Below are 22,500 nucleotides of genomic sequence, written 5' to 3' on the forward strand. Positions count from 1 at the left end.
ACACACAATGGAAACTAGATATGAAGCAACTGTCCACGACTGTGACAAGATAATAGGTAGTCAGAAGTTCAGTTAAGCTCAAGGCCGTCACAGCCTGGGCGGCTGGGGCGGCTGAGGCCGCCCCACTTTTTCGGCGTTTTTTTTTTTTTTTTTTTTTTTTTTTTTTTTTTTTTTTTCGGAGCACATTACAACAAAGCACAATGATCGCAGCTAGCGCAAACGTGACAAATCCTTGTCCCCGATCGTGGTTTGTTGCAGAAAATGTCTTTCATTGCAGTTGTATACACTGAAATGGCACCAATTGCCTGGAAATGCTTGCAATTGGCTTCAATTTTAGAATTTTTTCCCGGGGGAGGGTAATTTTTGTCTCCGATCGTAGCGTCTTCTTCGTTTGTTGCAGAATCAAAAAGACTTTCATTGTAGTTACTGTGCACTGAATGGCACCAAATACCCGGAAATGCTTGCAATTGGCTTCGATTTTTTGAATTTTTTTCCCGGGGGAGGACCCCGGACCCCCCTTCCATGGCCGCCCCACCTCCAAAGTCGGTGCGACGGGCCTGAAGCTAAGTTGGAAGGTTGTTGGTTTGCTCACTGGAGGTGTGTCAGAGCTAGGTCTCGGGTCGTTGAATGTCTCAGTAGCCCGTCAGTTGTGTGCCCAGTTGTCGCACTTTCTGACTGCTTGTTATCTTGTTACAGCCGTGGCTAATTGCTTCATACTGACGCGTTTCCATTGTGCTTTTCTTCTCCTTTGACGTTGATCCTAGCAATTTGATTTCCTCCTTCGAGTTACAATCTTGTCCCTTTGGCTCTGCTCTGGAGGTATCAAGCACTTTTGAAATCAATTATTAGGAACTTAGCTTGCGTATGAATCTGGTGTGGTTGAACGGAGTGCTGTGGATAGAGTTTTGACACAGTTTGTACATTCATCAATTTAAATGTTTAGGTGGAGCGTGGAAACTTGTCCGGTGCACGCGGGGGACTAGCTAGCACTCTTTTGTACAAACATAATGAAAGCAGTACCACCGATTCATGCGATCCCTCCCAGCACATGCTGCTTTTCAGTAATGCCACTGCCCGCTGTACTATTATTTCCTTTACTGGCCTAACTGGCTTTAACAAAGTAATACTTTACTACCCACTCTACTCAGTGTCATTACCTTCATTGGCCTTTTATAATTTATTCTCCTTTTTAGTCGATATCATGTAATTAGGCAAATTTGCCTGTTTGTTCTTCGACTCTAAATAAACAAACAAACAAAAGCGTGAACCAATGGATGTCTATAGATGGCGCTGACATATTAAAAACCAATGGGCGTGCGTAGATTTTGCGAACCAATTGAAAACTTGAACCAATGGACATGTACATATCTGGCAGTGCAATGTTAAGTTGCCCAAGCTGCGGCTTTTTCTGGTTTTCGTCAATATCTAGAGAGGAGAGAAAGCACCGGGTTTGTCCAAGGTCAACTGACGAACCAGTGCGACTAGCAGTATTTGGTTATTGAGCAGCCACCGCACTTGCTTACGGCAATGCTGGACTCCACAGGCGTACAGTGTGAGAGACAGCATGCTGTGTGCATCGTTTCCCATTTCCACTGATTGTCACCAAGGAACAGGATTTTCTAAAATCCCTTGATTCTTGACCAGTTGTTTGACCTAATTCAGCTTTCTTTCAGTGGTTGTGGCTAGTGCCAAGAGTACATGAAAACCAGAGGGTGCAGCTTGGAGCTTTTTCTACTATGGGCGTCTGAATTCCGTGATTACATCATATTTGGCACAGATCTGAGGCGGGAAATGGCGTCGTGCGTACAACTGAGCTGCAGTTGTGCAGAAAGAGACCTGCTTGAATCCTGCTTGTACGCACTACATCACTAAAATGATGTAATCACGGAATTCCGCCGTGACAGCAACCCATCCGAGCTGCACACTGGTTTTCATGTACTCTTGCTAGTGCTTGTTGTGACACATATACAATACTGTATTGCTAAAAAATAATGTCTTTCATTCAGAGACCTGAGTCGAGTGAAACTTGCGGACACACTGATCAACTTGAGGGATGATGCTATCTTCTATTCGCTGACAGATCTGTAAGTTCTAGGAGGAATGCATAGTCAGTATAGGTCTGACCCAACCCTTGACTTTGTCCCCTACCATCTTCGACCTTCCACGCATCCGTGTTGAACAGCTGTTTCTCTCCCTAAAAGAGTCATTAACCCTTTCAGACCCTTTAGTACTGTTTTGAGTCGAGAACGTTACAACGTTTGAATTTGAATTCTTTATTCTCACGATGGCACCATCGCCGATAAAAGATAAGTTTATGAGAAGGTGAGATGCTGTGGGTGGGCAGGGCCGGCGCCACTGGTACGGCCGGTACGGCCATGGCCGTACCAACTTCCCAAAAAGTCGGTCCACGTGGAACGTCCAAAACCGGGGAGAAAAAGTTTCGATGTATGATTTTGTACAGGGAGTCGTACAAAACGGACTCCCTATACCCTGTAGCTGTCAGTGCAGTGCACACTTTGTATACAGTGCATTCTGCATTGGAATATCAGACTTGCAAGTAACAATTAGTTGTACCCAGAAAATGCACCGAAATGCGCCCAGAGTACAGGATTTGCCGTCTAAATTCCCAAAAATATTCTGGGGGAGGACCCCACCCCCCTCACTTAAAGATGGCCCTTCGGCGGCACCGCTCCACGGCAGCCGCCTCCGGCCCTGGTGGGGCTGTGGGTTATGCAGTTGGAAACGGTAATTTACATCACCTTGAATTTCACAAGTATGGAAGAGGGTGAGCGCTGCAGGAGCAGATTGAATTAACCCCTTGAGCGCGGGGCTGTTTGTCAGTGCACCACGTAAGAAAATGGTCTTTTTTCAAACCTTGGCTAATTCAAGTTGTGAAATCTTTGGGAGCCACAACCACAGGCAGTGGTAGGTAGGACCCAGACCAGCACTCGACAACAAGAACAAAAGCGAAAATAAGCCAAGGCACGCCAGGCCGAGCGGCATACTCAGGTCGATTTTTGAGAAATTGCACCAATTGCGTGGTATGCGCGCGTAGAAAAGAGAAAAAAAAGAGCTGTGCTGATCACTGTACATCGATAGCTGGGAACTGAACCCGGGACCTCTCGTACACAAGGCACAGACACTACCAATCGGCTAACAGACCTGAAGACTGAAGATACGGGCCATTAGTTTGTATATAAGCGACGTACTAGGACGTCATCCGTGGGGCACTGTGTGGGTGTTATGACGTACTAGTACGTCATCCGCGCTCAAGGGGTTTTAATCAGCAGCGAGTAGGTTTCTTGATAAGAGATAAGTTTATGAGAAGAAGAGATGCTTTGGGTGGGGCTGTGGGTTATGCAGTTGGGAAGTGATTTACATCACCTTTAATTTCACAAGTATGGAAGAGGGTGAGCGCTGCAGGAGCAGATTGAATTAATCAGCAGCGAGTAGGTTTCTTGTTTGAACTTTACTCTTCCCTTCCTTGTTATGTAACTGTTGTCCTGCTACTTCTCTCCCCTCTTCCTACGAGTAAGTGATGGCTTCAGTAAAACAAAGAGAAAAGGAGAGAAGAGGAAAAGGACGTGACCTTCGCGTATACTGAAAAACATTGTGCTGTGGTGGCTTGACCTTCGCCATTGCAGTCATCTGCTAGAATGGCAAACCAATCTTTCTTGTTTGTAAGCAGGTCGGGAAGGAACTTTACTCTTCCCATTGTTGTGTAGCTGGTATCCTGCTACTTCTCTCCCCTCTTCCTACGAGTAATTGGTGACTTCAGTAAAACAAAGAAAAGGAGAGAAGAGGAAAAGGACATGCCCTTCGCGTATACTGAAAAGCATTGTGCTGTGGTGCTCTGGGATTTCAAACCAACCGGGTACGCATGGACCTGGCACAAATCTTGCACCCCAGGTCATCTCCGGATACATTCAAGTGCGGCTAATGCACATCGGGGAGTCTTAGGACACCATGATGGAGTCCCAAACGGTCACATGTGACCGGTTCTTTTTTTCCAAGCAGGTCCAAATACCCCCCCCCCCTTCCCCAACCGGGTCGCTGACCCGGCTGACCCGACTCTGGAGCAGACCCTGCCGTCAGGCGAAATTGCTGGTCAGTCGGCGACACACATTTTTCACAAAAATTTGCATTTCACCTGCTGGGAGAGTATGCGTGTACTCGAGTCTCATCCTGAGCACGTTTTTTCTCCGTTTTTCAGCTCCTGTATAGCTGTATTTTTCATTGCAAAGCCGTCCTCGATTATTGTGTTCGTTGTTCAAACGAAGTGGGCATTCAATCGTGAAGGCAGAGGACATAGGAGCCTGATTGGAGTTTCTCGTGGCATAGGACGGCCACACAGAGACACTTTGGGATTTTCTGAATATAAAATACCGTACGCACGATGCGGAGATCAATTTGTGCGATATCAAATTGTTTGTGATCTACCACATCGAGCAGAACGGGATCCAAACACAAGCTTACCGACGGTTAGGCTGCCGACCTGACTGGAAAAATGATCCCTGGCTTCACCAGACGCCAGGAGTCGGACACCATGTCCCTTGCCGCGACGTCCATCTCCAAAAAGAACTCCATCTTCGTCGTGAAAAGGCTTGAAATACTCAATATTCAACCGAGATTCGCGGTCTCACCCTTTCTCAGATCGAATCATTTTTTTGTTGTAGCAGTTGCAGGGCAGATCCCCGCCACTACTTCAACAGAAGATGGCTCCAAAGCATGCCTGGAACAAGCCATATCGAGGTTGCAAGCCACCCATCTCAGCACCTTTTTTGAAGAAATTCAAAATTTCAATGGTGGAAGATATACTACGGAGAGAATTTCAAAAAGTATGTTTCGCGGAGCGATCGCTCAACCTACGTCATTCAAACTTTGCAGGATGGTTCAGACGTACATGCTAGGCATGGAACTACAGAAGATGATATCATAGCTGACACACAGAGTCACACACACAGCAGATTCGTGTGCACAGATACTAAATTAGTGGACGTAGTCATCTTCTTCCCGCACATCTCAAATGTACTATGACGTGCTATTTCGCCTGACGACTGATGTCCAAAGATTGGCCAACGGCCATGTAACAATTTGCTGTTGTTAATGGTCAGGGGCGTCGCACACGGTACGGTCACTACGGTATTGACCGTACCACTATTTGCCCCAAATAAGTACCCCATGAATCAACAAAATGCACTGAATTAGGCTCTCAGTTTCCAAATTTTTCGGCTCTGCCATCCCACTCCATGAGTAAATTGTAATTCAGATCTCATTTAGCATGAAGTGCGTTCCAGTCACACGCTTGAAATTTCAACTTCACCCGTTTCCTGGGCTTCGAGCTTCGGCGATTGAGTATTTTACTTCGCGCTATATCAAATGAAACATCGTTGGAAAGCTGCGTTCAATAGCTTTCCAATGAGCCTTCATGTTAAATTTGAAGTAGGCAGACCGAAGTTACAGCTGTTTGTACAGTGCTCTATGATCGTTTAGCACGAAGTGCGTGATGCTTGAAATTTCAACTTCACCCGGGTGCATTCAACCGCGATTTTCTCGAAAAAAATGATGTGCAGCACACGGTTTTCTCGATGGTAGGTGATTCCGTAGGTTTTCAGCAGTAGGTTGCGATTATTCCGACCGCGGTGTGGCAAAAGACCATGGTTTACAAAGCGAAAAACGAATGCGTCGAATTCGACGCATTCGCCCTATGTACGGCTGGTAAAGGGTTAAAACGTGCGAACACAACAAGATCATCGGAATAGCGCAGCAACTGCTTGCATGCAGAGTGGTGTGATGCTGTATGGATATCATCGATGGCTTTGGTGGAGTCTGCTTATTGACGACTCGACATTTTTGCACTGTATCATGATTCACTTGTTGAGGGAATGGAAAGCGGTAAAAGTCTGCAGAAAAAATGACTGTCACCAATCATGACTAGAACCAGGGACCTTCGCTTGAGGCCCGCAATGCTCTAGCTACTGAACTATGGTGTAACTGTTGCTTATTTGAAATTCTGGTTTTTCCTGCCAATGTTGTGATTACAGGGTATTACGGCATTGTGACCTGGCAAATGTTTCTGGTCTGTTTCGCCATATGACAAAACTCACCTCACTGTGAGTGGAAGATTGCATGTGTGTTTGGTGCGCTGCTGCTGTGTGCTAGACGTTGCGCAGGCATGTGTGAGTGTTTTGTGGGTGAAAGTCTGCACGTCTCTGTGCGCCTATGTGTGTTTGTGTGTGTGTGTGTGTGTGTGTGTGTGTGTGTATGCTTCTGGCTAGATTAACTCTTGTGTAATCAATGATGCTAGTGACGCTTAGATCAGATCCACTCTGATTTAGCCACCCACACTGTAGTAGTATCAGTGTTGACTTGTGCATGTGTGCTAGCAGTAGGTGTCATCAGTCAGCCTCGGATGATAGATTGGCATATACATGACTGTGCTGCACGTAATCTGTAGTCGGTTAGAGATGACTATATTATTATGAACACTGGGCCGGGCTGGACGTGCTCCCTATGATTGTGTTGTGCATTACTAGTAGTAGTACGACTTGTGGTGACAAGTCATGGTTGGTCAGCATGCTGATGTTATAGCTTTGCGGCTGGCACTCTCTACATTATGATTGGCTCCGGAACGTGCAAGTCTCGCATGTTTGTCTTGGCACGCAGATTCATTATATGCTTGCTGTCTGTTTTAGAACCAATCATGAACTATGCTCTTGCATGATAATGAACTATGAATAATGAACTATGCTCTTGCATGAACTATGAACTATGAACTATGAACTATGAACTATGCCGTGCCCAAGCCTCCGAGCTTGGCTCGCTGCTCGCGCTCTCAGTAGATCTGTACGTGGCTATGTATGTAGCACCTTTATAACCTACCTACATTGTACTAACTAAACAGTTGCATTCTAGCAGAAGAACGGAAGTGTTGCGTTGTGACTGGTACAGGCGGTGGTTGGGCGTGTGTTCAGGGTTTTCAGTTTGTGCGCAGTGTGGCAGTGCGCGTCGTTCTCCTACAGCTGGTGCCGAAACCCGGGACGCACAGGAATCAGGGTAGTACCAGTACTAGTCTAGAAGTAGAATGGCAAAGGTAGACAGCCTGATGTTGCGTCCTTTTCGTGGCTGAGAGGACAACTTGACCGAATTTTGGAGCAAGTTCCAGGTAGTGGCAAAGATTCGAAAGTTAGACGATGAAGCTGAACGTATGGCTCATTTACCGCTGTATCTGTCGTGCGATGCGTTCACAGTCTGGCAAGAGATGAGCTCAGCCGACCAGAAGGACGAAGAGAAAGTTCTAAAGCGGCTGACGGAGTCGTTCTCAGTTCTGCCTGGGGAGGCGTATGGCCAGTTTGTCCGTCGAGCGAAACGAGAAGACGAGACTGTGGATGCCTACCTCGCGGACTTGCGGCGATTGCTTCGCCTGAGCGGGCACAAGGAAAAGGAAGGCGGCAAGGACCCGATGCTGTTGGAGCAGTTCCTGACCGGAATGCCTGGCCACCTCGCGTCCCAGCTCCGAATCAGCTTGTCCACGAACGCGGACGGGCTGGCCATCGACGCGGTTGCTCGTCAAGCGCGGGCGTTGTGCTTGTCGCAGCAGTCATTACAGCCGATGAGGTCGGGCAGCGGGAGTGACAAGCCTGCGGGCGCAACTGCGGCGGCGGTGTCAACTGGCAGTACTTCGCGCCGTCACAGTCACTCCGTACACTGCTTCGAGTGCCAGCAGATAGGGCATATGCGGCACGACTGCCCGCAGCGCAGGTCACGGAGTGGAGCTGGAGTGAAGTGCTTCCACTGCCAGGAAATGGGCCACTTCAAACGCAACTGCCCCAAGCTGCAGCAGGGCCAAGGTGTATGGGCAAGTGCCAGTGCGGCTGTGGCACCCCAGTCTGAGTCCAGTCACAGTCATAAGTGCCTGGGTGCTGTGGCAACAACATCTCCAGTGAACCTGCCCCGTATCTACGTGAATGTGTCAGCAGTGGCAACCAACACTGTTAGCAGGCACTCTGCTGCCATTGACTCCTGCTCCACCAGGTCACTTGTAAGCAGCAGTGTTGTGGCCAGCAAAGGACTGGCAGTGGAGCCGCATGAAGAACCCATTACTGCCATCGATGGAGAGGCCTTGCCAGTGGTAGGATCTGTGGTGATGACGATTTCTCGCCAAGACGCCCATGTCCAGCTGCCAGAGACCGAAGCCGAGTTTCTGGTCATCGATGACCTTGCGGTGGTCAGCTCAGATCTGCTGATTGGCCTGGATGTGATATCTAGCCTGGGCGGCGTCACGTTAACATACGACAGCGAAGATCGTAGCCTGTCGAGTGCCAAGTTCGGTCCCCAGTGTTCCGATGTGCCAAGCGATGTAGTGGATGCAGTGTGTGAGGAGAATAGCAGTAAGCTGCTCAGGCATGTTACTGTTGTCGAGAATGGCCGGGAAGTGTGGCTGAAAGCCGACGATGGTGAGGCACACTTCGACCCAGGTCAAGGGTGTTGGGTCGTGTCATGGAAGTGGCTCGAAGGAGTGCCCCCAGCATCTTCCATCGGACCCGGCCTGGGAGAGTATTCCAGACGTCGCCTAACGACTGAACAAGAAGCGAAGTTCTGCGAGGAGGTGGACCTGTGGATACGAGAAGGGTGGCTTGTGCCGCATGATACTGCGAAGCACGGTGAGCCCGCGTGTGTCCTGTCGCTCCTGGCTCAGGTCCAGGAACACAAAGCGTCGACACCAGTTAGGCCCTGCTTGGACTATCGGCAGCTGAACAGCCACCTGGTATCCCATCCCGGCACCGACTCTCCGGCATGTGAGGAGAAGATCCGTGAGTGGCGTCGCCGGAGCACCGATAGCGACGTAGTAGATGTGCGCAAGGCCTACCTTAATGTGAAGATTCACCCAAGTCTGCAGCGCTTTCAGACCGTAGTGTGGAAAGGAAAGCGGTTCGTCATGGAGCGCATGGGGTTCGGCCTCTCCATTGCGCCGAAGATGATGGACCTCATCATCAAGTGGGTACTTGGGAAATTTGCCGATGTTGACAATTACATCGACGACATTGTCACCCCACGAGACCAGTCGCCAGCAGTCGTCAGTCGCCTGGCAGAGTACGGCTTGCCAACAAAGCCAGTCGTCCAGTTCAAGGATGCGAGCCTCCTGGGGCTCAAGCTGGAGCCTCGGCCCGATGGCAGGTTTGACTGGCGTCGTCGGGAGGGTGTGGACTTGTCTCTGACCGCCAACGCTACGCGTCGACACGTGTTTCAGTGGTGCGGCAGGTTAACGAGCCACTATCCGGTGTGTTCGTGGCTACGACCGGTAGCCAGCTGGCTGAAACGTCTGGCATGTGAGACCGCCGGCTGGGATGACTGCATACCAGCCGAACTTCAAGCGCTATGCGACGACGTGTCTGTCCGTGTGCAACGTGAGGACCCTGTGCGTGGCATTTGGGACGTCGGTCGGGAGGGTCAGTGGCGGGTGTGGTGCGATGCATCGGACATCGCATACGGTGCTGTCCTGGAAGTTGAGGGCGCCGTTGTGGAGGACAAGAGCTGGCTGCGGGCCAAGAACGACAAGCGGCACATCAACGTTGCGGAGCTCGATGCTGCTATCAAGGCGCTTTCTCTAGCAGTTCAGTGGAGAGCGAAGAAAGTGACGCTGATCACCGACTCCAAGACCGTAGTGGGATGGTTAACAGCGCTGCTGGGCAACATCCGACGAGTGAAGGTCGGTGGGCTGTATGAAGTTCTGGTGCTACGTCGCCTCGACATCATCGACGACCTAGTCAAGACAACCGAGCTGTCCGTGGAAGTCCAATGGGTGCCATCGTCTGAGAACCTCGCCGACAAGTTGACACATGTCCCGGCCAAGTTGGAGCGCTACTGGAGAAAGACAGCAGCTAGTACGCAGCCAGATGTGACGGCGGTCGCATCCTCAGATCCCATTCTGAAGATGGACGACATCGCTGCTGCTCAGCAACGGGACAGCATCATTAGCACAATGATCAAGCAGCAAGTCGCAGGTGAGAGAGTTGATGCACCAGAGTATGTGAAGGTCAAGGACCAGCTAGCTGTGGTCGACGGCATGTTGATGCGCAGTGTGAAGCTACCGATGGGTCAGGTATCTAATGTACCAGTGATCCCTCCTGTTCTGGAAATTGCCAGCATCAAGATGGCTCATCGGCAGACGGGTCACTCAGGCTGGGAGGGATCGTGGAGATTTCTGCGAACCAGAGTTTATTTCCCCGGCATGGCGGCAAAGTGTCAGGAGTTTGTCCTTAAATGTTCTTCCTGTGCGGCGGCCAATCCAAGACGTGGCGAGTGCGTTCCCCCGACACGACCAGGAGTGCCGTCTGGTCCGTGGAACACAGTACAGATTGACACGCTTGAGCTCGGGCCAGCACAAAGTAGTCGCTACCATTGTGTGCTGGTGATTGTAGATGTGCTAACCAAGTGGGTGGAGGTGGTGCCGCTACGACGTCACGATGCGGCCAGTGTAGCACGGGCACTTGTGTCTGTGTGCACCCGGTGGGGCCCACCAGAAGTCATTCGCTGTGATAACGGGTCGGAATTCGTCAACGCCATCATCACAGCGCTGTTTGAAGCATTTGGCGTGTCCGTTAAGCATGGTGCAGTGAGGCATCCGCAGTCTCAGGGAGCGGTCGAGAGAGTAAACCGCACTCTCCTCAGTGTCATCCGGAAGACCCTGGGGGAGACAGATGATTGGGAGTCAGCGCTAGATTACCTACTGTTCCACTACCGCATCCGTCCACACTCCGTGACCGTGCCTCTATTGTTCGACCTGCCAGGTACCGCTAGATGACACCTAGGGGAGAGGTGTAGTAGTATCAGTGTTGACTTGTGCATGTGTGCTAGCAGTAGGTGTCATCAGTCAGCCTCGGATGATAGATTGGCATATACATGACTGTGCTGCACGTAATCTGTAGTCGGTTAGAGATGACTATATTATTATGAACACTGGGCCGGGCTGGACGTGCTCCCTATGATTGTGTTGTGCATTACTAGTAGTAGTACGACTTGTGGTGACAAGTCATGGTTGGTCAGCATGCTGATGTTATAGCTTTGCGGCTGGCACTCTCTACATTATGATTGGCTCCGGAACGTGCAAGTCTCGCATGTTTGTCTTGGCACGCAGATTCATTATATGCTTGCTGTCTGTTTTAGAACCAATCATGAACTATGCTCTTGCATGATAATGAACTATGAATAATGAACTATGCTCTTGCATGAACTATGAACTATGAACTATGAACTATGAACTATGCCGTGCCCAAGCCTCCGAGCTTGGCTCGCTGCTCGCGCTCTCAGTAGATCTGTACGTGGCTATGTATGTAGCACCTTTATAACCTACCTACATTGTACTAACTAAACAGTTGCATTCTAGCAGAAGAACGGAAGTGTTGCGTTGTGACTGGTACAGGCGGTGGTTGGGCGTGTGTTCAGGGTTTTCAGTTTGTGCGCAGTGTGGCAGTGCGCGTCGTTCTCCTACAACACTAGTAGCAAGTATTACCTTCACTGGGGGCAGGGTTAACTGCAGTTGGATCCCAGGACGGATACCCTGATGCCGTCAATCCTTTTTCTGCACCTTGTCCTCACCCACTTACTGAGGTGTGGTGAGCCCATAAGTGGGATCATTTTCAAGCCCACCCAGAGTTTTGGGGATTTCAGGGGGTGTCGGCCGTTGGGCGGTTCAATAGCCAGTTAAGTCATCTTTCCAAGATTTCTTTTGAGTCTCTCTCCCCTCTCCCGGGGAGACCCACGTGACCAGTTTTGGCAGTGAGCAACAAGTACAAGTGTGTGTGTGTGTGTATGCGTGCATCCGTCCGTGCATGTGTATGTGTGTTTATGTGTTTGTGTGTGTGTGTGTGGGGGGGGGGGGGTGGGGGTGGGGGTGGGGGGAGAGAGTGTGTGTAGGCATGGTGTGTGTGTGTGTGTACATGTATGTGTATATAATTGGTTGAACTATTCTTTTTTACCTTTGTGGTTACTCTCCGCCCTTGTGGTGTTGAGCACTGTTGAAACCTGGCTATACCCACTTATGTATATGTGTGTATGTATTATGTGTGTGTGTGTTTGTGTGTGTGTGTGTGTGTGTGTGTGTGTGTGTGTGTGTGTGTGCGTGCATGTGTGTGTGTGCGTGCGTGTGTTTTTATTTGAAGTATACACACATGTAGCTGTTAACCATGGACTGCTTCTGGCTAGCTTAACTCTTGTGTAATCAATGGTGCTAGTGAAGTTTATAACAGGTCAACTCTGATTTAGCCACCCACACTAGTGGCAAGTGTTACCTTCAGCGGGGACAGGGGTTACTGCAGTTGGATCCCAGGCCGGATACCTTGATGCCGTCAATCCTTTTTCTGCACCTTGTCCTCACCCACTTACTGAGGTGTGGTGAGCCCAAAAGTGGGATCATTTCCACGTCCGCCCAGAGTTTTGGGGATTTCAGGGGGGTCGGCCGTTGGGCGGTTCAATACCCAATTGAGACCAGATTCCTTTTAGAGTTCCTCTCTCCCCTCTCCCGGGGAGAGCAACGTGACCAGTGTTGGCAGTGAGCAAGTACAAGTGTGTGTGCGTGTGCGTTTGTGTGTTTGTATGTGTTTGCAATCGTCACTTTATCATTGCGACACGACAGCGAGGAGGCTGTATTTGCTGTGCTCAGAGTGAACTTTTTTTTATTTGCTTCATGCATCTTTTGCCTCTGTCTATTCAGAGATTTGTCTTACAACCGGCTGAGGACACTGCCAACTGATCTGCTTCCTGAACCCAGCTCTCTGAAAGTACTGTGAGTTTCTATGAAGTGTATAAATGTGATTACAAACTCAGCAATGATGTTCAAAGTGCTGGCGATCAGTCACTGTAGGGCGCTTCGGGCGGGGTCCACAGCGATGGCGCTTCAGCCCAGCAGTAGACTTGAAAGTATGCTGGCAGGCTGTACATACCGGGACCTCGGCAACAGTTGGAGAATCACTAGGCGGTCAGTCGTCACAGTTGTAATCTCCGCCGAACCACTTTGTTTCCTGCAGTCCAGCCATCTCTATATCAACTCTGGACAGCTCACGGATCATCAAGTCAATCTTCTTGTCCTTCACGACAGATTCAAAATGAATTTTCAAAACATCTTCTTCTTACAGTCTCGACAGGTCCGTCATTGTTCACCAAGGTTCGAACGTTCCAAGACCCAAAGGCCAATGTCCGCAGCCTGTTTCTCCTCTTCCTCTCTGACAGTACTCTCTGAGCTTTACAGTTTGAAACCATTTGGGGGTCAGCTACACCGCCACGAATGGTGAGACGAGGACGACGCCAGTCGTGGCGGAAAAACACCGTCCTGGCGACCGCGTCGTGAAACCCTCGCCTCAGAAATTTCAGGAACACGCCCAGGGCGACTCTGGTAGGTCCAGAGCCACCCCATGGCCAAGTGGGAGAAGGCTGAACTCGAAAAGGCCAGATGAAGAAAAGTACAACCGTCCCCTCCAAGCACAAAGGGACACACACACACACACACACTACTGCTGCTGCTGCTGCTGCTGCTGCTGCTGCTGCTGCTGCTCCTGCTGCTGCTGCTGCTCCTGCTGCTACTACTGCTACTACTACTACTACTACTACTACTACTACTACTACTACTACTACTACTACTACTACTACTACTACTACTACTACTACTACTACTACTACTACTACTACTACTACTACTACTACTACTACTACTACTACTACTACTACTACTACTGAACTTCGCCTTTATTTGAAAACAAACCGGGTGTCAGAAAGAAGAAACTGAAAAGCGCAAGCAAGAAAGGCAATGGTGACAAAACCATTCAAGAAATTAGCAAAAATCAAATCAAATAAATAGGGAAATCCAATCAGAAAATAAAAGAAAAGAATCAAGGCAACTAGGGAATACAAAAACAAAGAGCAAACCCGCAAACACAATCCAAGCATCGCTACTACTAGTACGACGACGTTTCCATTCACTCAAACGCTTAAACGCCTTTAACCCATTCAGCGCTACTGGGCCTTGCCTATGGTACTCTGCATATAAAATGCTAAAAACAGGGCCAATAGCAAGTTCTAAAACTCCAGGGTTCTGGCAACTGGGGTCCTCAAAATTTTGGAAATGATTGCCAATACTATCAACCACAGGGTGACAGAATCGATACAGTCCCCAAAAAGAATAGCGCCTCACAATAGGGGACGCAAGTTTGCTCAAATTGCGTGAAATACGCCAAATGCGTGAAATTGCAGCTGAAAGATCGCTGAAAAAAGAAGAAAAAAAGACGCATAGTGTTTCCAAGCGGGATTCGTACCAACGACCTATCGTACAAGAGGCAGGTTCATTATCCAACTGACTAACAGTGCTTTTACACACCAGACAGTGCCAGAAATCACTATATATCCCATGACGTCTATAGACGTCATCCCGCGCATGGGGGGCATTTTCAATGACGTCTATAGACGTCATCAGCGTTCAATGGGTTAAAACGAAAACAAATACAACAGAACACTCTGAGACAGAATGAAACCAATGACAATATTAATGGCAAGTCCATTGATGCCCGTCAGCGCGGCATATGAGCCAACATACGGCACTCCGTCACAAAGCAATGTCGGCCAATGCTGGATCCACTGCGTAGGTATGATGCACCCGACCCCCGGAAGCAAGTAATCTGCCACCGCATCAGAGATAGACTGATTCTCGAGTGCAAGTGGCTGATGATGAGACGATAGTGTATGTCCGAGTTCTTATGGTGTAGTTGTGTTGCGAGGGTCTTCAAGAAGATGCCACATTCGGGAGCACACTGTTCACTGGTGGCGAAAACAAGCGGAGTGAACGATCCTCGATCCACCTGATTGATTCGATCGGAATACTGACGTTTCTTCTGACGCTCGTGTTGGGATAACTGCCTCGACACTTCTGGTCCAGACAGCAAAGACGGCCTTGGGTGCGTGACCCGTACATCAAAAAAGGCGTTTTGCTGCCTGGTCCAGAAGCCACGAGCCCGTATAGCTCTCAGTTTCCAAATTTTCGGCTCTCCCATCCCTCCCCAGGAGTAAATTGTACTTCAGATCACTGGGCAGCCCGTACCACACTAAAACACCTTCCGACGCCCCTGAACTGATGACCCTACATCTTTACAACACCCTCCAAGTTGTCTCTGGGCTACAACAATCAGTTTAAAAAGGTGCGAACACAACAAGATCATCGGAATAGCGCAGCAACTGCTTGCAGAGTTTTGTGATGCTGTATGGATATCATAGATGGCTATGGTGGCGTCTGCTTATTGACGACCTATCGACATTTTTGCACTGTATCATGATTCACTAATTGAGGGAATGGAAAAGGGAAAAGTCTACAGAAAAAATGACTGTCACCAATCATGACTAGAACCAGGGACCTTCGCTTGAGGCCCGCAATGCTCTAGCCACTGAACTATGGCGTAACTGTTGCTTATTTGAAATTCTGGTTTTTCCTGCCAATGTTGTGATTACAGGGTATTACGGCAATGTGACCTGGCAGATGTTTCTGGTCTGTTTCGCCGTATGACAACACTGACTTCACTGTGAGTGGAAGATTGCGTGTGTGTTTGGTGCGCTGCTGCTGTGTGCTAGACATTGCGCAGGCATGTGTGAGTATTTTCTGTGTGTGCACGTCTGCACGTCTGTGTGCGCATGTGTGTGTGTTTGTGTGTGTGTGTGTGTGTGTGTGTGTGTGTGTGTGTGTGTGTGTGTGTGTATGCGTGCATGCGTGCGTGCATGTGTGTGTTTGTGTGTGTGTGTGTGGGGGGGGGGTGGTGGGGGGGGGGGGGGTGGGGGGGGGGTGTGGTGGGGGGGGGGGGGGGGGGTGGAGGTTGGGGGGGGGGGGGTGGGTGTTGGCATGATTGTGTGTGTGTCTGTACATATACCGTATTTCCTCGATTAATGGACCATGCTCAAATAATAGACCATGCTCAAATAGTAGACCTTCCTAGAGGCCTCACGGAAAATAGTAGACCATGCCCGGATAAGAGACCCGGTCTCTTATTTGAGTTCATCGCTTTGCGCATGCGCACTAAGAAAGCACGTGGTGGATCAAAAAAGGACGCGATTTTAGGTTGCGCAACTACAATTTTTGTAGTGGCTAGTGCTTTTTTTCATTATTTGAGCACGGTCCACTATATTTTCACCGGCACATCGCTGGAAATGGTGGATTTTTAACACGTCATAATTATAGAACTTCTATATAGTGGACCGTGCTCAAATAATGGACAATGCCCAAATAAGAGACCGGGGGTCCAACCCTCTTCAAAAAACAAAAGACCGGGTCTATTAATCGAGGAAATACGGTCTGTGTGTGTATGTATATGTGTGTGTGTGCGTGCATGTGTGTGCGTGCGTGCGTGCGTGTGTTTCTATTTGAAGTATACATAAGAATACATACTGTGCTGCGCTGACGAGTCCCCAAAGGACGAAACAGTTCTGTCCGCAGATTGAGTATTTCGCCCCTGCTCTTGTAGCAGTTGAGCTCTCTTGCGTGGGGGTAGTCCCTTTGCTGTTTGCGTTATGCAGAGCTCACTGACTTGTCAGTTTGAGCACTCTGGCAAGGTACGTTCGGGCCTGATTGGAAATTTTTATTTCCATTGCTATCAGGTTCGGCCTCATTTCCTCTGTGCTGCGCTGACGAGTCCACAAAGTACGAAACAGTCCTGTCCGCAGATTGAGTGAAGTATATATACATGTAGCTTTTAACCACGGACTGCTTCTGGCTAGATTAACTCTTGTGTAATCAATGGTGCTAGGGAAGTTTATAACAGGTCAGCTCTGATTTAGCCACCCACAATAGTAGCAAGTGTTACCTTCACCGGGGACAGGGGTAACTGCAGTTGGATCCCTGGACGGATACCCTGATGTAGTCTGTCCTTTTACTGCACCTTGTCCTCACCCACTTACTGATATGTGGTGAGCCCATAAGTGGGATCATTTCCACGTCCACCCAGAGTTTTGGGGATTTCAGGGGGTCGACCGTTGGGGGGTTCAATAGCTAATTGAGACAAGATTCCTTTTAGAGTTCCTCTCTCTCCCCTCTCCCGGGGAGACCAACGTGACCAGTTTTGGCAGTGAGCAAGTACAAGTGCGTGTGTGTGTGCATGTGCATGTGTGTTTGTCGGTGTGGGTGCGTGTGCGGGTGCATGTGCGTTTGTTTGTGCATGTGTGTGTGCGTATGTGTTTGCAATCGTCACTTGATCATTGCGACACAACAGCGAGGAGACTGTATTGGCTGTGCTCAGAGTGAACGATTTGTTTCATGCATCTTTTGCCTCTGTCTATTCAGAGATTTGTCTTACAACCGGCTGAGGACACTGCCACCTGATCTGCTTCCTGAACCCAGCTCTCTGAAAGTACTGTGAGTTTCTATGAAGTGTATAAATGTATTAGTTCTACTCCATTCAGCCCCCAATCAGACGGGCCCTGGAATCTGCCCAATTCAATTAGAATTGTATGCAGGGCTAACCATTTCCGTGGCCCTAAAAATGGCAGTGAATCTCATACTTGTACATGTTGGGGCTCTTTCCCCATTTCTGTTTGTATTTCTTCCCAGCGTCAGCCTCGATATAATCATCTAGTGCATGCACGCAAACATGCACACACGCACGCAAGCATGCACACATACACACACACACATATGCACGCACATGCACACACACACACACACACACACACACACACACACACACACACACACACACACACACACACACACACACACACACACACACACACTACTACTGCTGCTGCTGCTGCGGCCGCCGCCGCCGCCACCACCACCACCACCACTACTACTACTACTATTGCTACTATTGACAGCTGCCAGAAATGGCCACGCCGCTCCCCGAAGGGAGGTACTGTCAGATGTAGTGGTTCTACAAACACACCAAAGACATCTTGTAACTAGCTTCGTTTACAATAAATCACAAGTGTCTGGGAATACAGAGAACGACAGAGAGATCAAGGGAAAAGCCAGGCAGGCAGGTAAAGCTAAAGTGCTTACGGTACAACTGGCATGTCGTACAGCGCGGCCGGATGAATGCATACATGCTACATAAAAGGATACAATGACAAACAGTGGGATGTGCATCCACTACATCAGAGAGGTTAGGGAGAGGTAGGCAGTGCTTCAAATGGCGCTGCAGGTCCTGTCGCCTCCGAAACTGCCGTTGATTACAAACTCGGCAATAATGTTCAAAGTGCTGGCGATCAGTCATTGTAGGGCGCTTCGGGCAGGCTGTACATACCGGGACTTCGGCAACAGTTGGAGAATCACCAGGCGGTCGGTCGTCACAGTTGTAATCTCCGCCGAACCACTTTGTTTCCTGCAGTCCAGCCATCTCTATATCAACTCTGGACAGCTCACAGGTCACCAAGTCAATCTTCTTGTCCTCCACGACAGATTCACAATTTGAATTTTCAAAACGTCTTCTTCTGCCGTCTCGACGGGTCCGTCATTGTTCACCAAAGTTCGAACGTTCCAAGACCCAAAGGCCAATGTCCGCAGCCTGTTTCTCCTCTTCCTCTCTGACAGTACTCTCTGAGCTTTAATGTTTGAAATTATTTGCCCCAAATATGTACCCCATGAATCAACAAAATGCATTGATTTAGGCTCTCAGTTTCCAAATTTTTGGGCTCTGCCATCCCACTCCATGAGTAAATTGTACTTCAGATCACTGGGCAGCCCGTACCACACTAAAATACCTTCCGACGCCCCTGAACTGATGACCCTACATCTTTACAACATCCTCCAAGTTGTCTCTGGGCTACAACAATCAGTTTAAAAAGTGTGAACACAACAAGATCATCGGAATAGCGCAGCAACTGCTTGCAGAGTTTTGTGATGCTGTATGGATATCATAGATGGCTACGGTGCAGTCTGCTTATTGACGACCCACACACCACTGCTGACCAGGGAGCAGTATTTTACTACTCCAACCAACTGGCCCGTCCTGCTCAGTCCGTGCGTGGGCCCCGGATCGCGCTCTGTTTGATTTTGGACACCGCGCTAGCCACTACTGCACTGGTCGGATAAGACTGCAGTCTTCTGAAGTTTTGTACACGGCGGCAACTTTCCCTGAAGTTCTCCTTTCTTCTTTCACTGTCAAGCTCAATTTAGTTTGTTTCTGTTCGACAAGACACAGTTGAAGTAGATGGTTCTTAGTCTCATGTAGCCAACATGTCAGTGAATCTGATCACTGTCCAGAAGCGGGAAAAAGAACTGGACGCGCCAGTAGTGTTGATTCGTTTCGATGAAGAAAAGGAGAAAAGCGAAAATTCTGTGCGCTTTGAACGAAGTGGCACGGTCGTTTGAGCGCTTTCCTGAGCTTTCTTTGTCGAAGGAATCAGTGGAACTGCCCTGTTGCAGGACATTGTGTTGTGAAGAACTCGAAGTCGGATGGACGCTGAACATGTAACAAGCCCAAGCGAAAACCCTGACCTAAAATATTCAGGTCAACCGTTTGTTTGGAAAAGCAAATAGCAACTGCAGCTATTGTCCTCTTCTGTACAATCCTGATTTTGTACAGATATACATGTAAACTTTTGATGAAGGAAAACTGCTAATCAATACTGGGAGTTGCTAGTCAATTGTAAAACTGTGTAGCAGTGACTGCTATGCAAAAAATCAAAGTAAATCGATACTTGCGACCTATCGACATTTTTGCACTGTATCATGATTCACTTGTTGAGGGAATGGAAAAGGGAAAAGTCTGAAGAAAAACATTGACTGTCACCAACCATGACTAGAACCAGGGACCTTCGCTTGAGGCCCGCAATGCTCTAGCCACTGAACTATGGTGTAACTGTTGCTTATTTGAAATTCTGGTTTTTCCTGCCAATGTTGTGATTACAGGGTATTACAGCATTGTGACCTGGCAAATGTTTCTGGTCTGTTTCGCAATATGACAAAACTCACTTCACTGTGAGTGGAAGATTGCATGTGTGTTTAGTGCGCTGCTGCTGTATGCTAGACGTTGCGCAGGCATGTGTGAGTGTTTTGTGGGTGAAAGTCTGCACGTCTCTGTGCGCATGCGTGTTTGTGTGTGTGTTTGTGTGTGTGTATGTGTGTGTGTGTGTGTGTGTGTGTGTGTGTGTATGTGTGTGTGTGTGTGTGTGTGTGTGTGTATGTGTGTGTGTGTGTATGCGCGCATGCGTGCATGCATGTGTGTGTGTGTGTGTGTTTGTGTGTTTGTGTGTGTGTGTGTATGGGGGGGGGGGCATGATTGTTTGCAGGGGCGTCACACACGGTACGACCACTACGACCATGGTCGTACCACTTTTCGTCCAGGATGGTCCACCCAATTCATCCGAAAAAGCAATAAAAAAATTCAAGGATCTTCGGACTTGTACAAAACATCGCAACTGTTACTTTCATTGCAAGGAGCATACAGACTTGATGCCTAGCACTAGCAGCTAGCTATTGCCCAAGACTCCAGGCGGCTATCCATTACGATAGGCGGTTGGAGTCACGGGTAGAGACAACCAGACGATGGATTCCTCACGTACGCATCCCCAAGCTCTATCATGTTACAATGGCGATCAGCACGTCAAGAGACAATACATGTATGTCACTTGTCAGCTACAACATAATAATTCTTTCCACAACGACACCTACCTAGTACCTCTGGCTCCTAACGATCTACTGCAAGCGGATTCGAAAATGCATTACACCCGCGAACGCAGCGCTTGTCAACGGAAAAGGGAAGCGCTTCATTCTCCGAAGCTGAAAAGTGTTTGGACTGCTGCTCCACGGCGGCAGAATATTCTGCAGCTGTTCACCGACACGACCCGCTTCACCTTGTCGGGGAATCTCAAGCACGCACACAGAGTGCACCCGACACAACGAACACCTACTCAGTTCATATGGTTTACAAAGTTGAATGCTTGATAGGATTAACGTAACGGGAAGAGAAATAGAAAGTCGAAACTGTCTTCATGCCATTGCAATAATAATTACAACCACTGAGCACCGCGTGGTTGACAGCTCTATCTGCTCAGGGGGTGCATGCATGCGTGCACAGCACACCCACACGTAATGAGTCTGAAGCACATGCCAGTACGTAATATTAGGACGTGACGTGGCAAGGTGATACTAGTACATGCCCCCTAGTGACAATTGTCACTAAAAATGAGGAGAAGAAGATAAAAACGACTTTAAAAAACAGTACCAATTATCGCAGAATAGGAGCCAACAAATTGAGAAAACAAAACAAAAGAACCAAATTTATGACACACACTGTTAAACGTCAATCGTCAGAGACGGCCAAAACACGAATTAGAGTCACGAGTCAGACCCAAACTCGGACAAAGCAGAGAACATAGTGGTCTCAAGAGCTATACCTACTAGGCTCACGGAGCAGGGCTCTGTCGCGGAGAAGACGACCACCAGCGGTGTCATCAGGTACACCAGCCAAAGGCACATGGTCCAACGGCTCGTCATCGATAATACTAGCTACATCTAGTGGCTCAGGGATACGACTGGAATGACTTCCAGCAGGCTTCAGCAGCTCTGTGTTGACGAGTTTTTCTGCTGTGCCACGGCCAATCATGACAGTTGAGGGACCAACGACTCGCTTGACGATCCAACCTTCTTCGAATTCGGGGAGTCGTTTCTGGTGCCGGTGTGGACGGCGGAAGAGAACAGACTCTCCAGCCGAGAACGCTTGAGTTGGCTCCTCGACAAAATCGCAGGACGACAACTCTGATTCCAGGAGATCGTACATGGCTGAGGCGCGACGCTGTATTTCCTCCGTCCAGCGGGGAAACGACCAATCTGTTGGGGTAGCATCCACCACGAGACTGCGGGGCTGCCAGCCAACCATTGCTTGCATAGGTGAGACACCGGTGACACTGTGGGCCCTGTTGCGGTAGAAGTACAGGAGCATAGCTAGGTCGACCTGCCAATCACTGGACTCGTCGAGGACCTTCCGCACCAAGGTCAACAGCGTTTGGTTGAACCGTTCTGCGGCACCTTGCGATTGGGGGTGGCGAACTGCGCCAAAACACACATTGACCCCAAATACCTTGTAGAGGGATGACATCAGGGCATTGTGAAGCTCGGTGCCGTTGTCGTAGCGGATAACATGGGGAGGACCCCACCGAGTGCACACACTAACAAATGCATCGACGACAGACTCAGCATCATGGCGAACAAGCGGGACGACCTCCACCCACTTGGTGAAGGTGTCAATGCAGACAAGAACGCAGTGATATCGGCCAGACTTGTTGGTACCAAGCTCGAGCGTGTCAATTTGCACAACACGCCAGGGACCATCGGGAGTTACAGGTCGCGTTGGTTGCGGTAGACAAGGTTGAGCAGGATTTGCCGCACGGCAGGTAGTGCACTCTGACACGTAGTCACGGCAGCGCTGTGCCATACCAGGGAAATAGCATTGGCTACGGAGTAGACGCCACATACTTTCCCAACCGGCGTGACCACTCACAGTATGGGCGACTGCAAGTGCATCGGCTGTAAGA

General features: G+C 49.1%; 1 protein-coding gene across 1 annotated transcript in view; it reads left to right on the forward strand.

Annotated features, from left to right (window-relative positions):
- The window catches only part of LOC135821733 (uncharacterized), a 96,640-nt gene that overhangs the window by 28,985 nt on the left and 45,155 nt on the right, over nucleotides 1-22,500 (forward strand). The window contains exons 3-8 of the mRNA XM_065334732.1: nucleotides 2,007-2,084; nucleotides 6,045-6,113; nucleotides 12,713-12,784; nucleotides 15,492-15,560; nucleotides 17,309-17,380; nucleotides 19,877-19,945. Coding sequence (XP_065190804.1) covers nucleotides 2,007-2,084; nucleotides 6,045-6,113; nucleotides 12,713-12,784; nucleotides 15,492-15,560; nucleotides 17,309-17,380; nucleotides 19,877-19,945 — 429 coding nt within the window. The remainder of the gene's footprint in view (nucleotides 1-2,006; nucleotides 2,085-6,044; nucleotides 6,114-12,712; nucleotides 12,785-15,491; nucleotides 15,561-17,308; nucleotides 17,381-19,876; nucleotides 19,946-22,500) is intronic.

Source organism: Sycon ciliatum, chromosome 7 (genome assembly GCF_964019385.1).
Source record: "Sycon ciliatum chromosome 7, ocSycCili1.1, whole genome shotgun sequence".
Taxonomy (NCBI): Eukaryota; Metazoa; Porifera; class Calcarea; order Leucosolenida; family Sycettidae; genus Sycon; species Sycon ciliatum.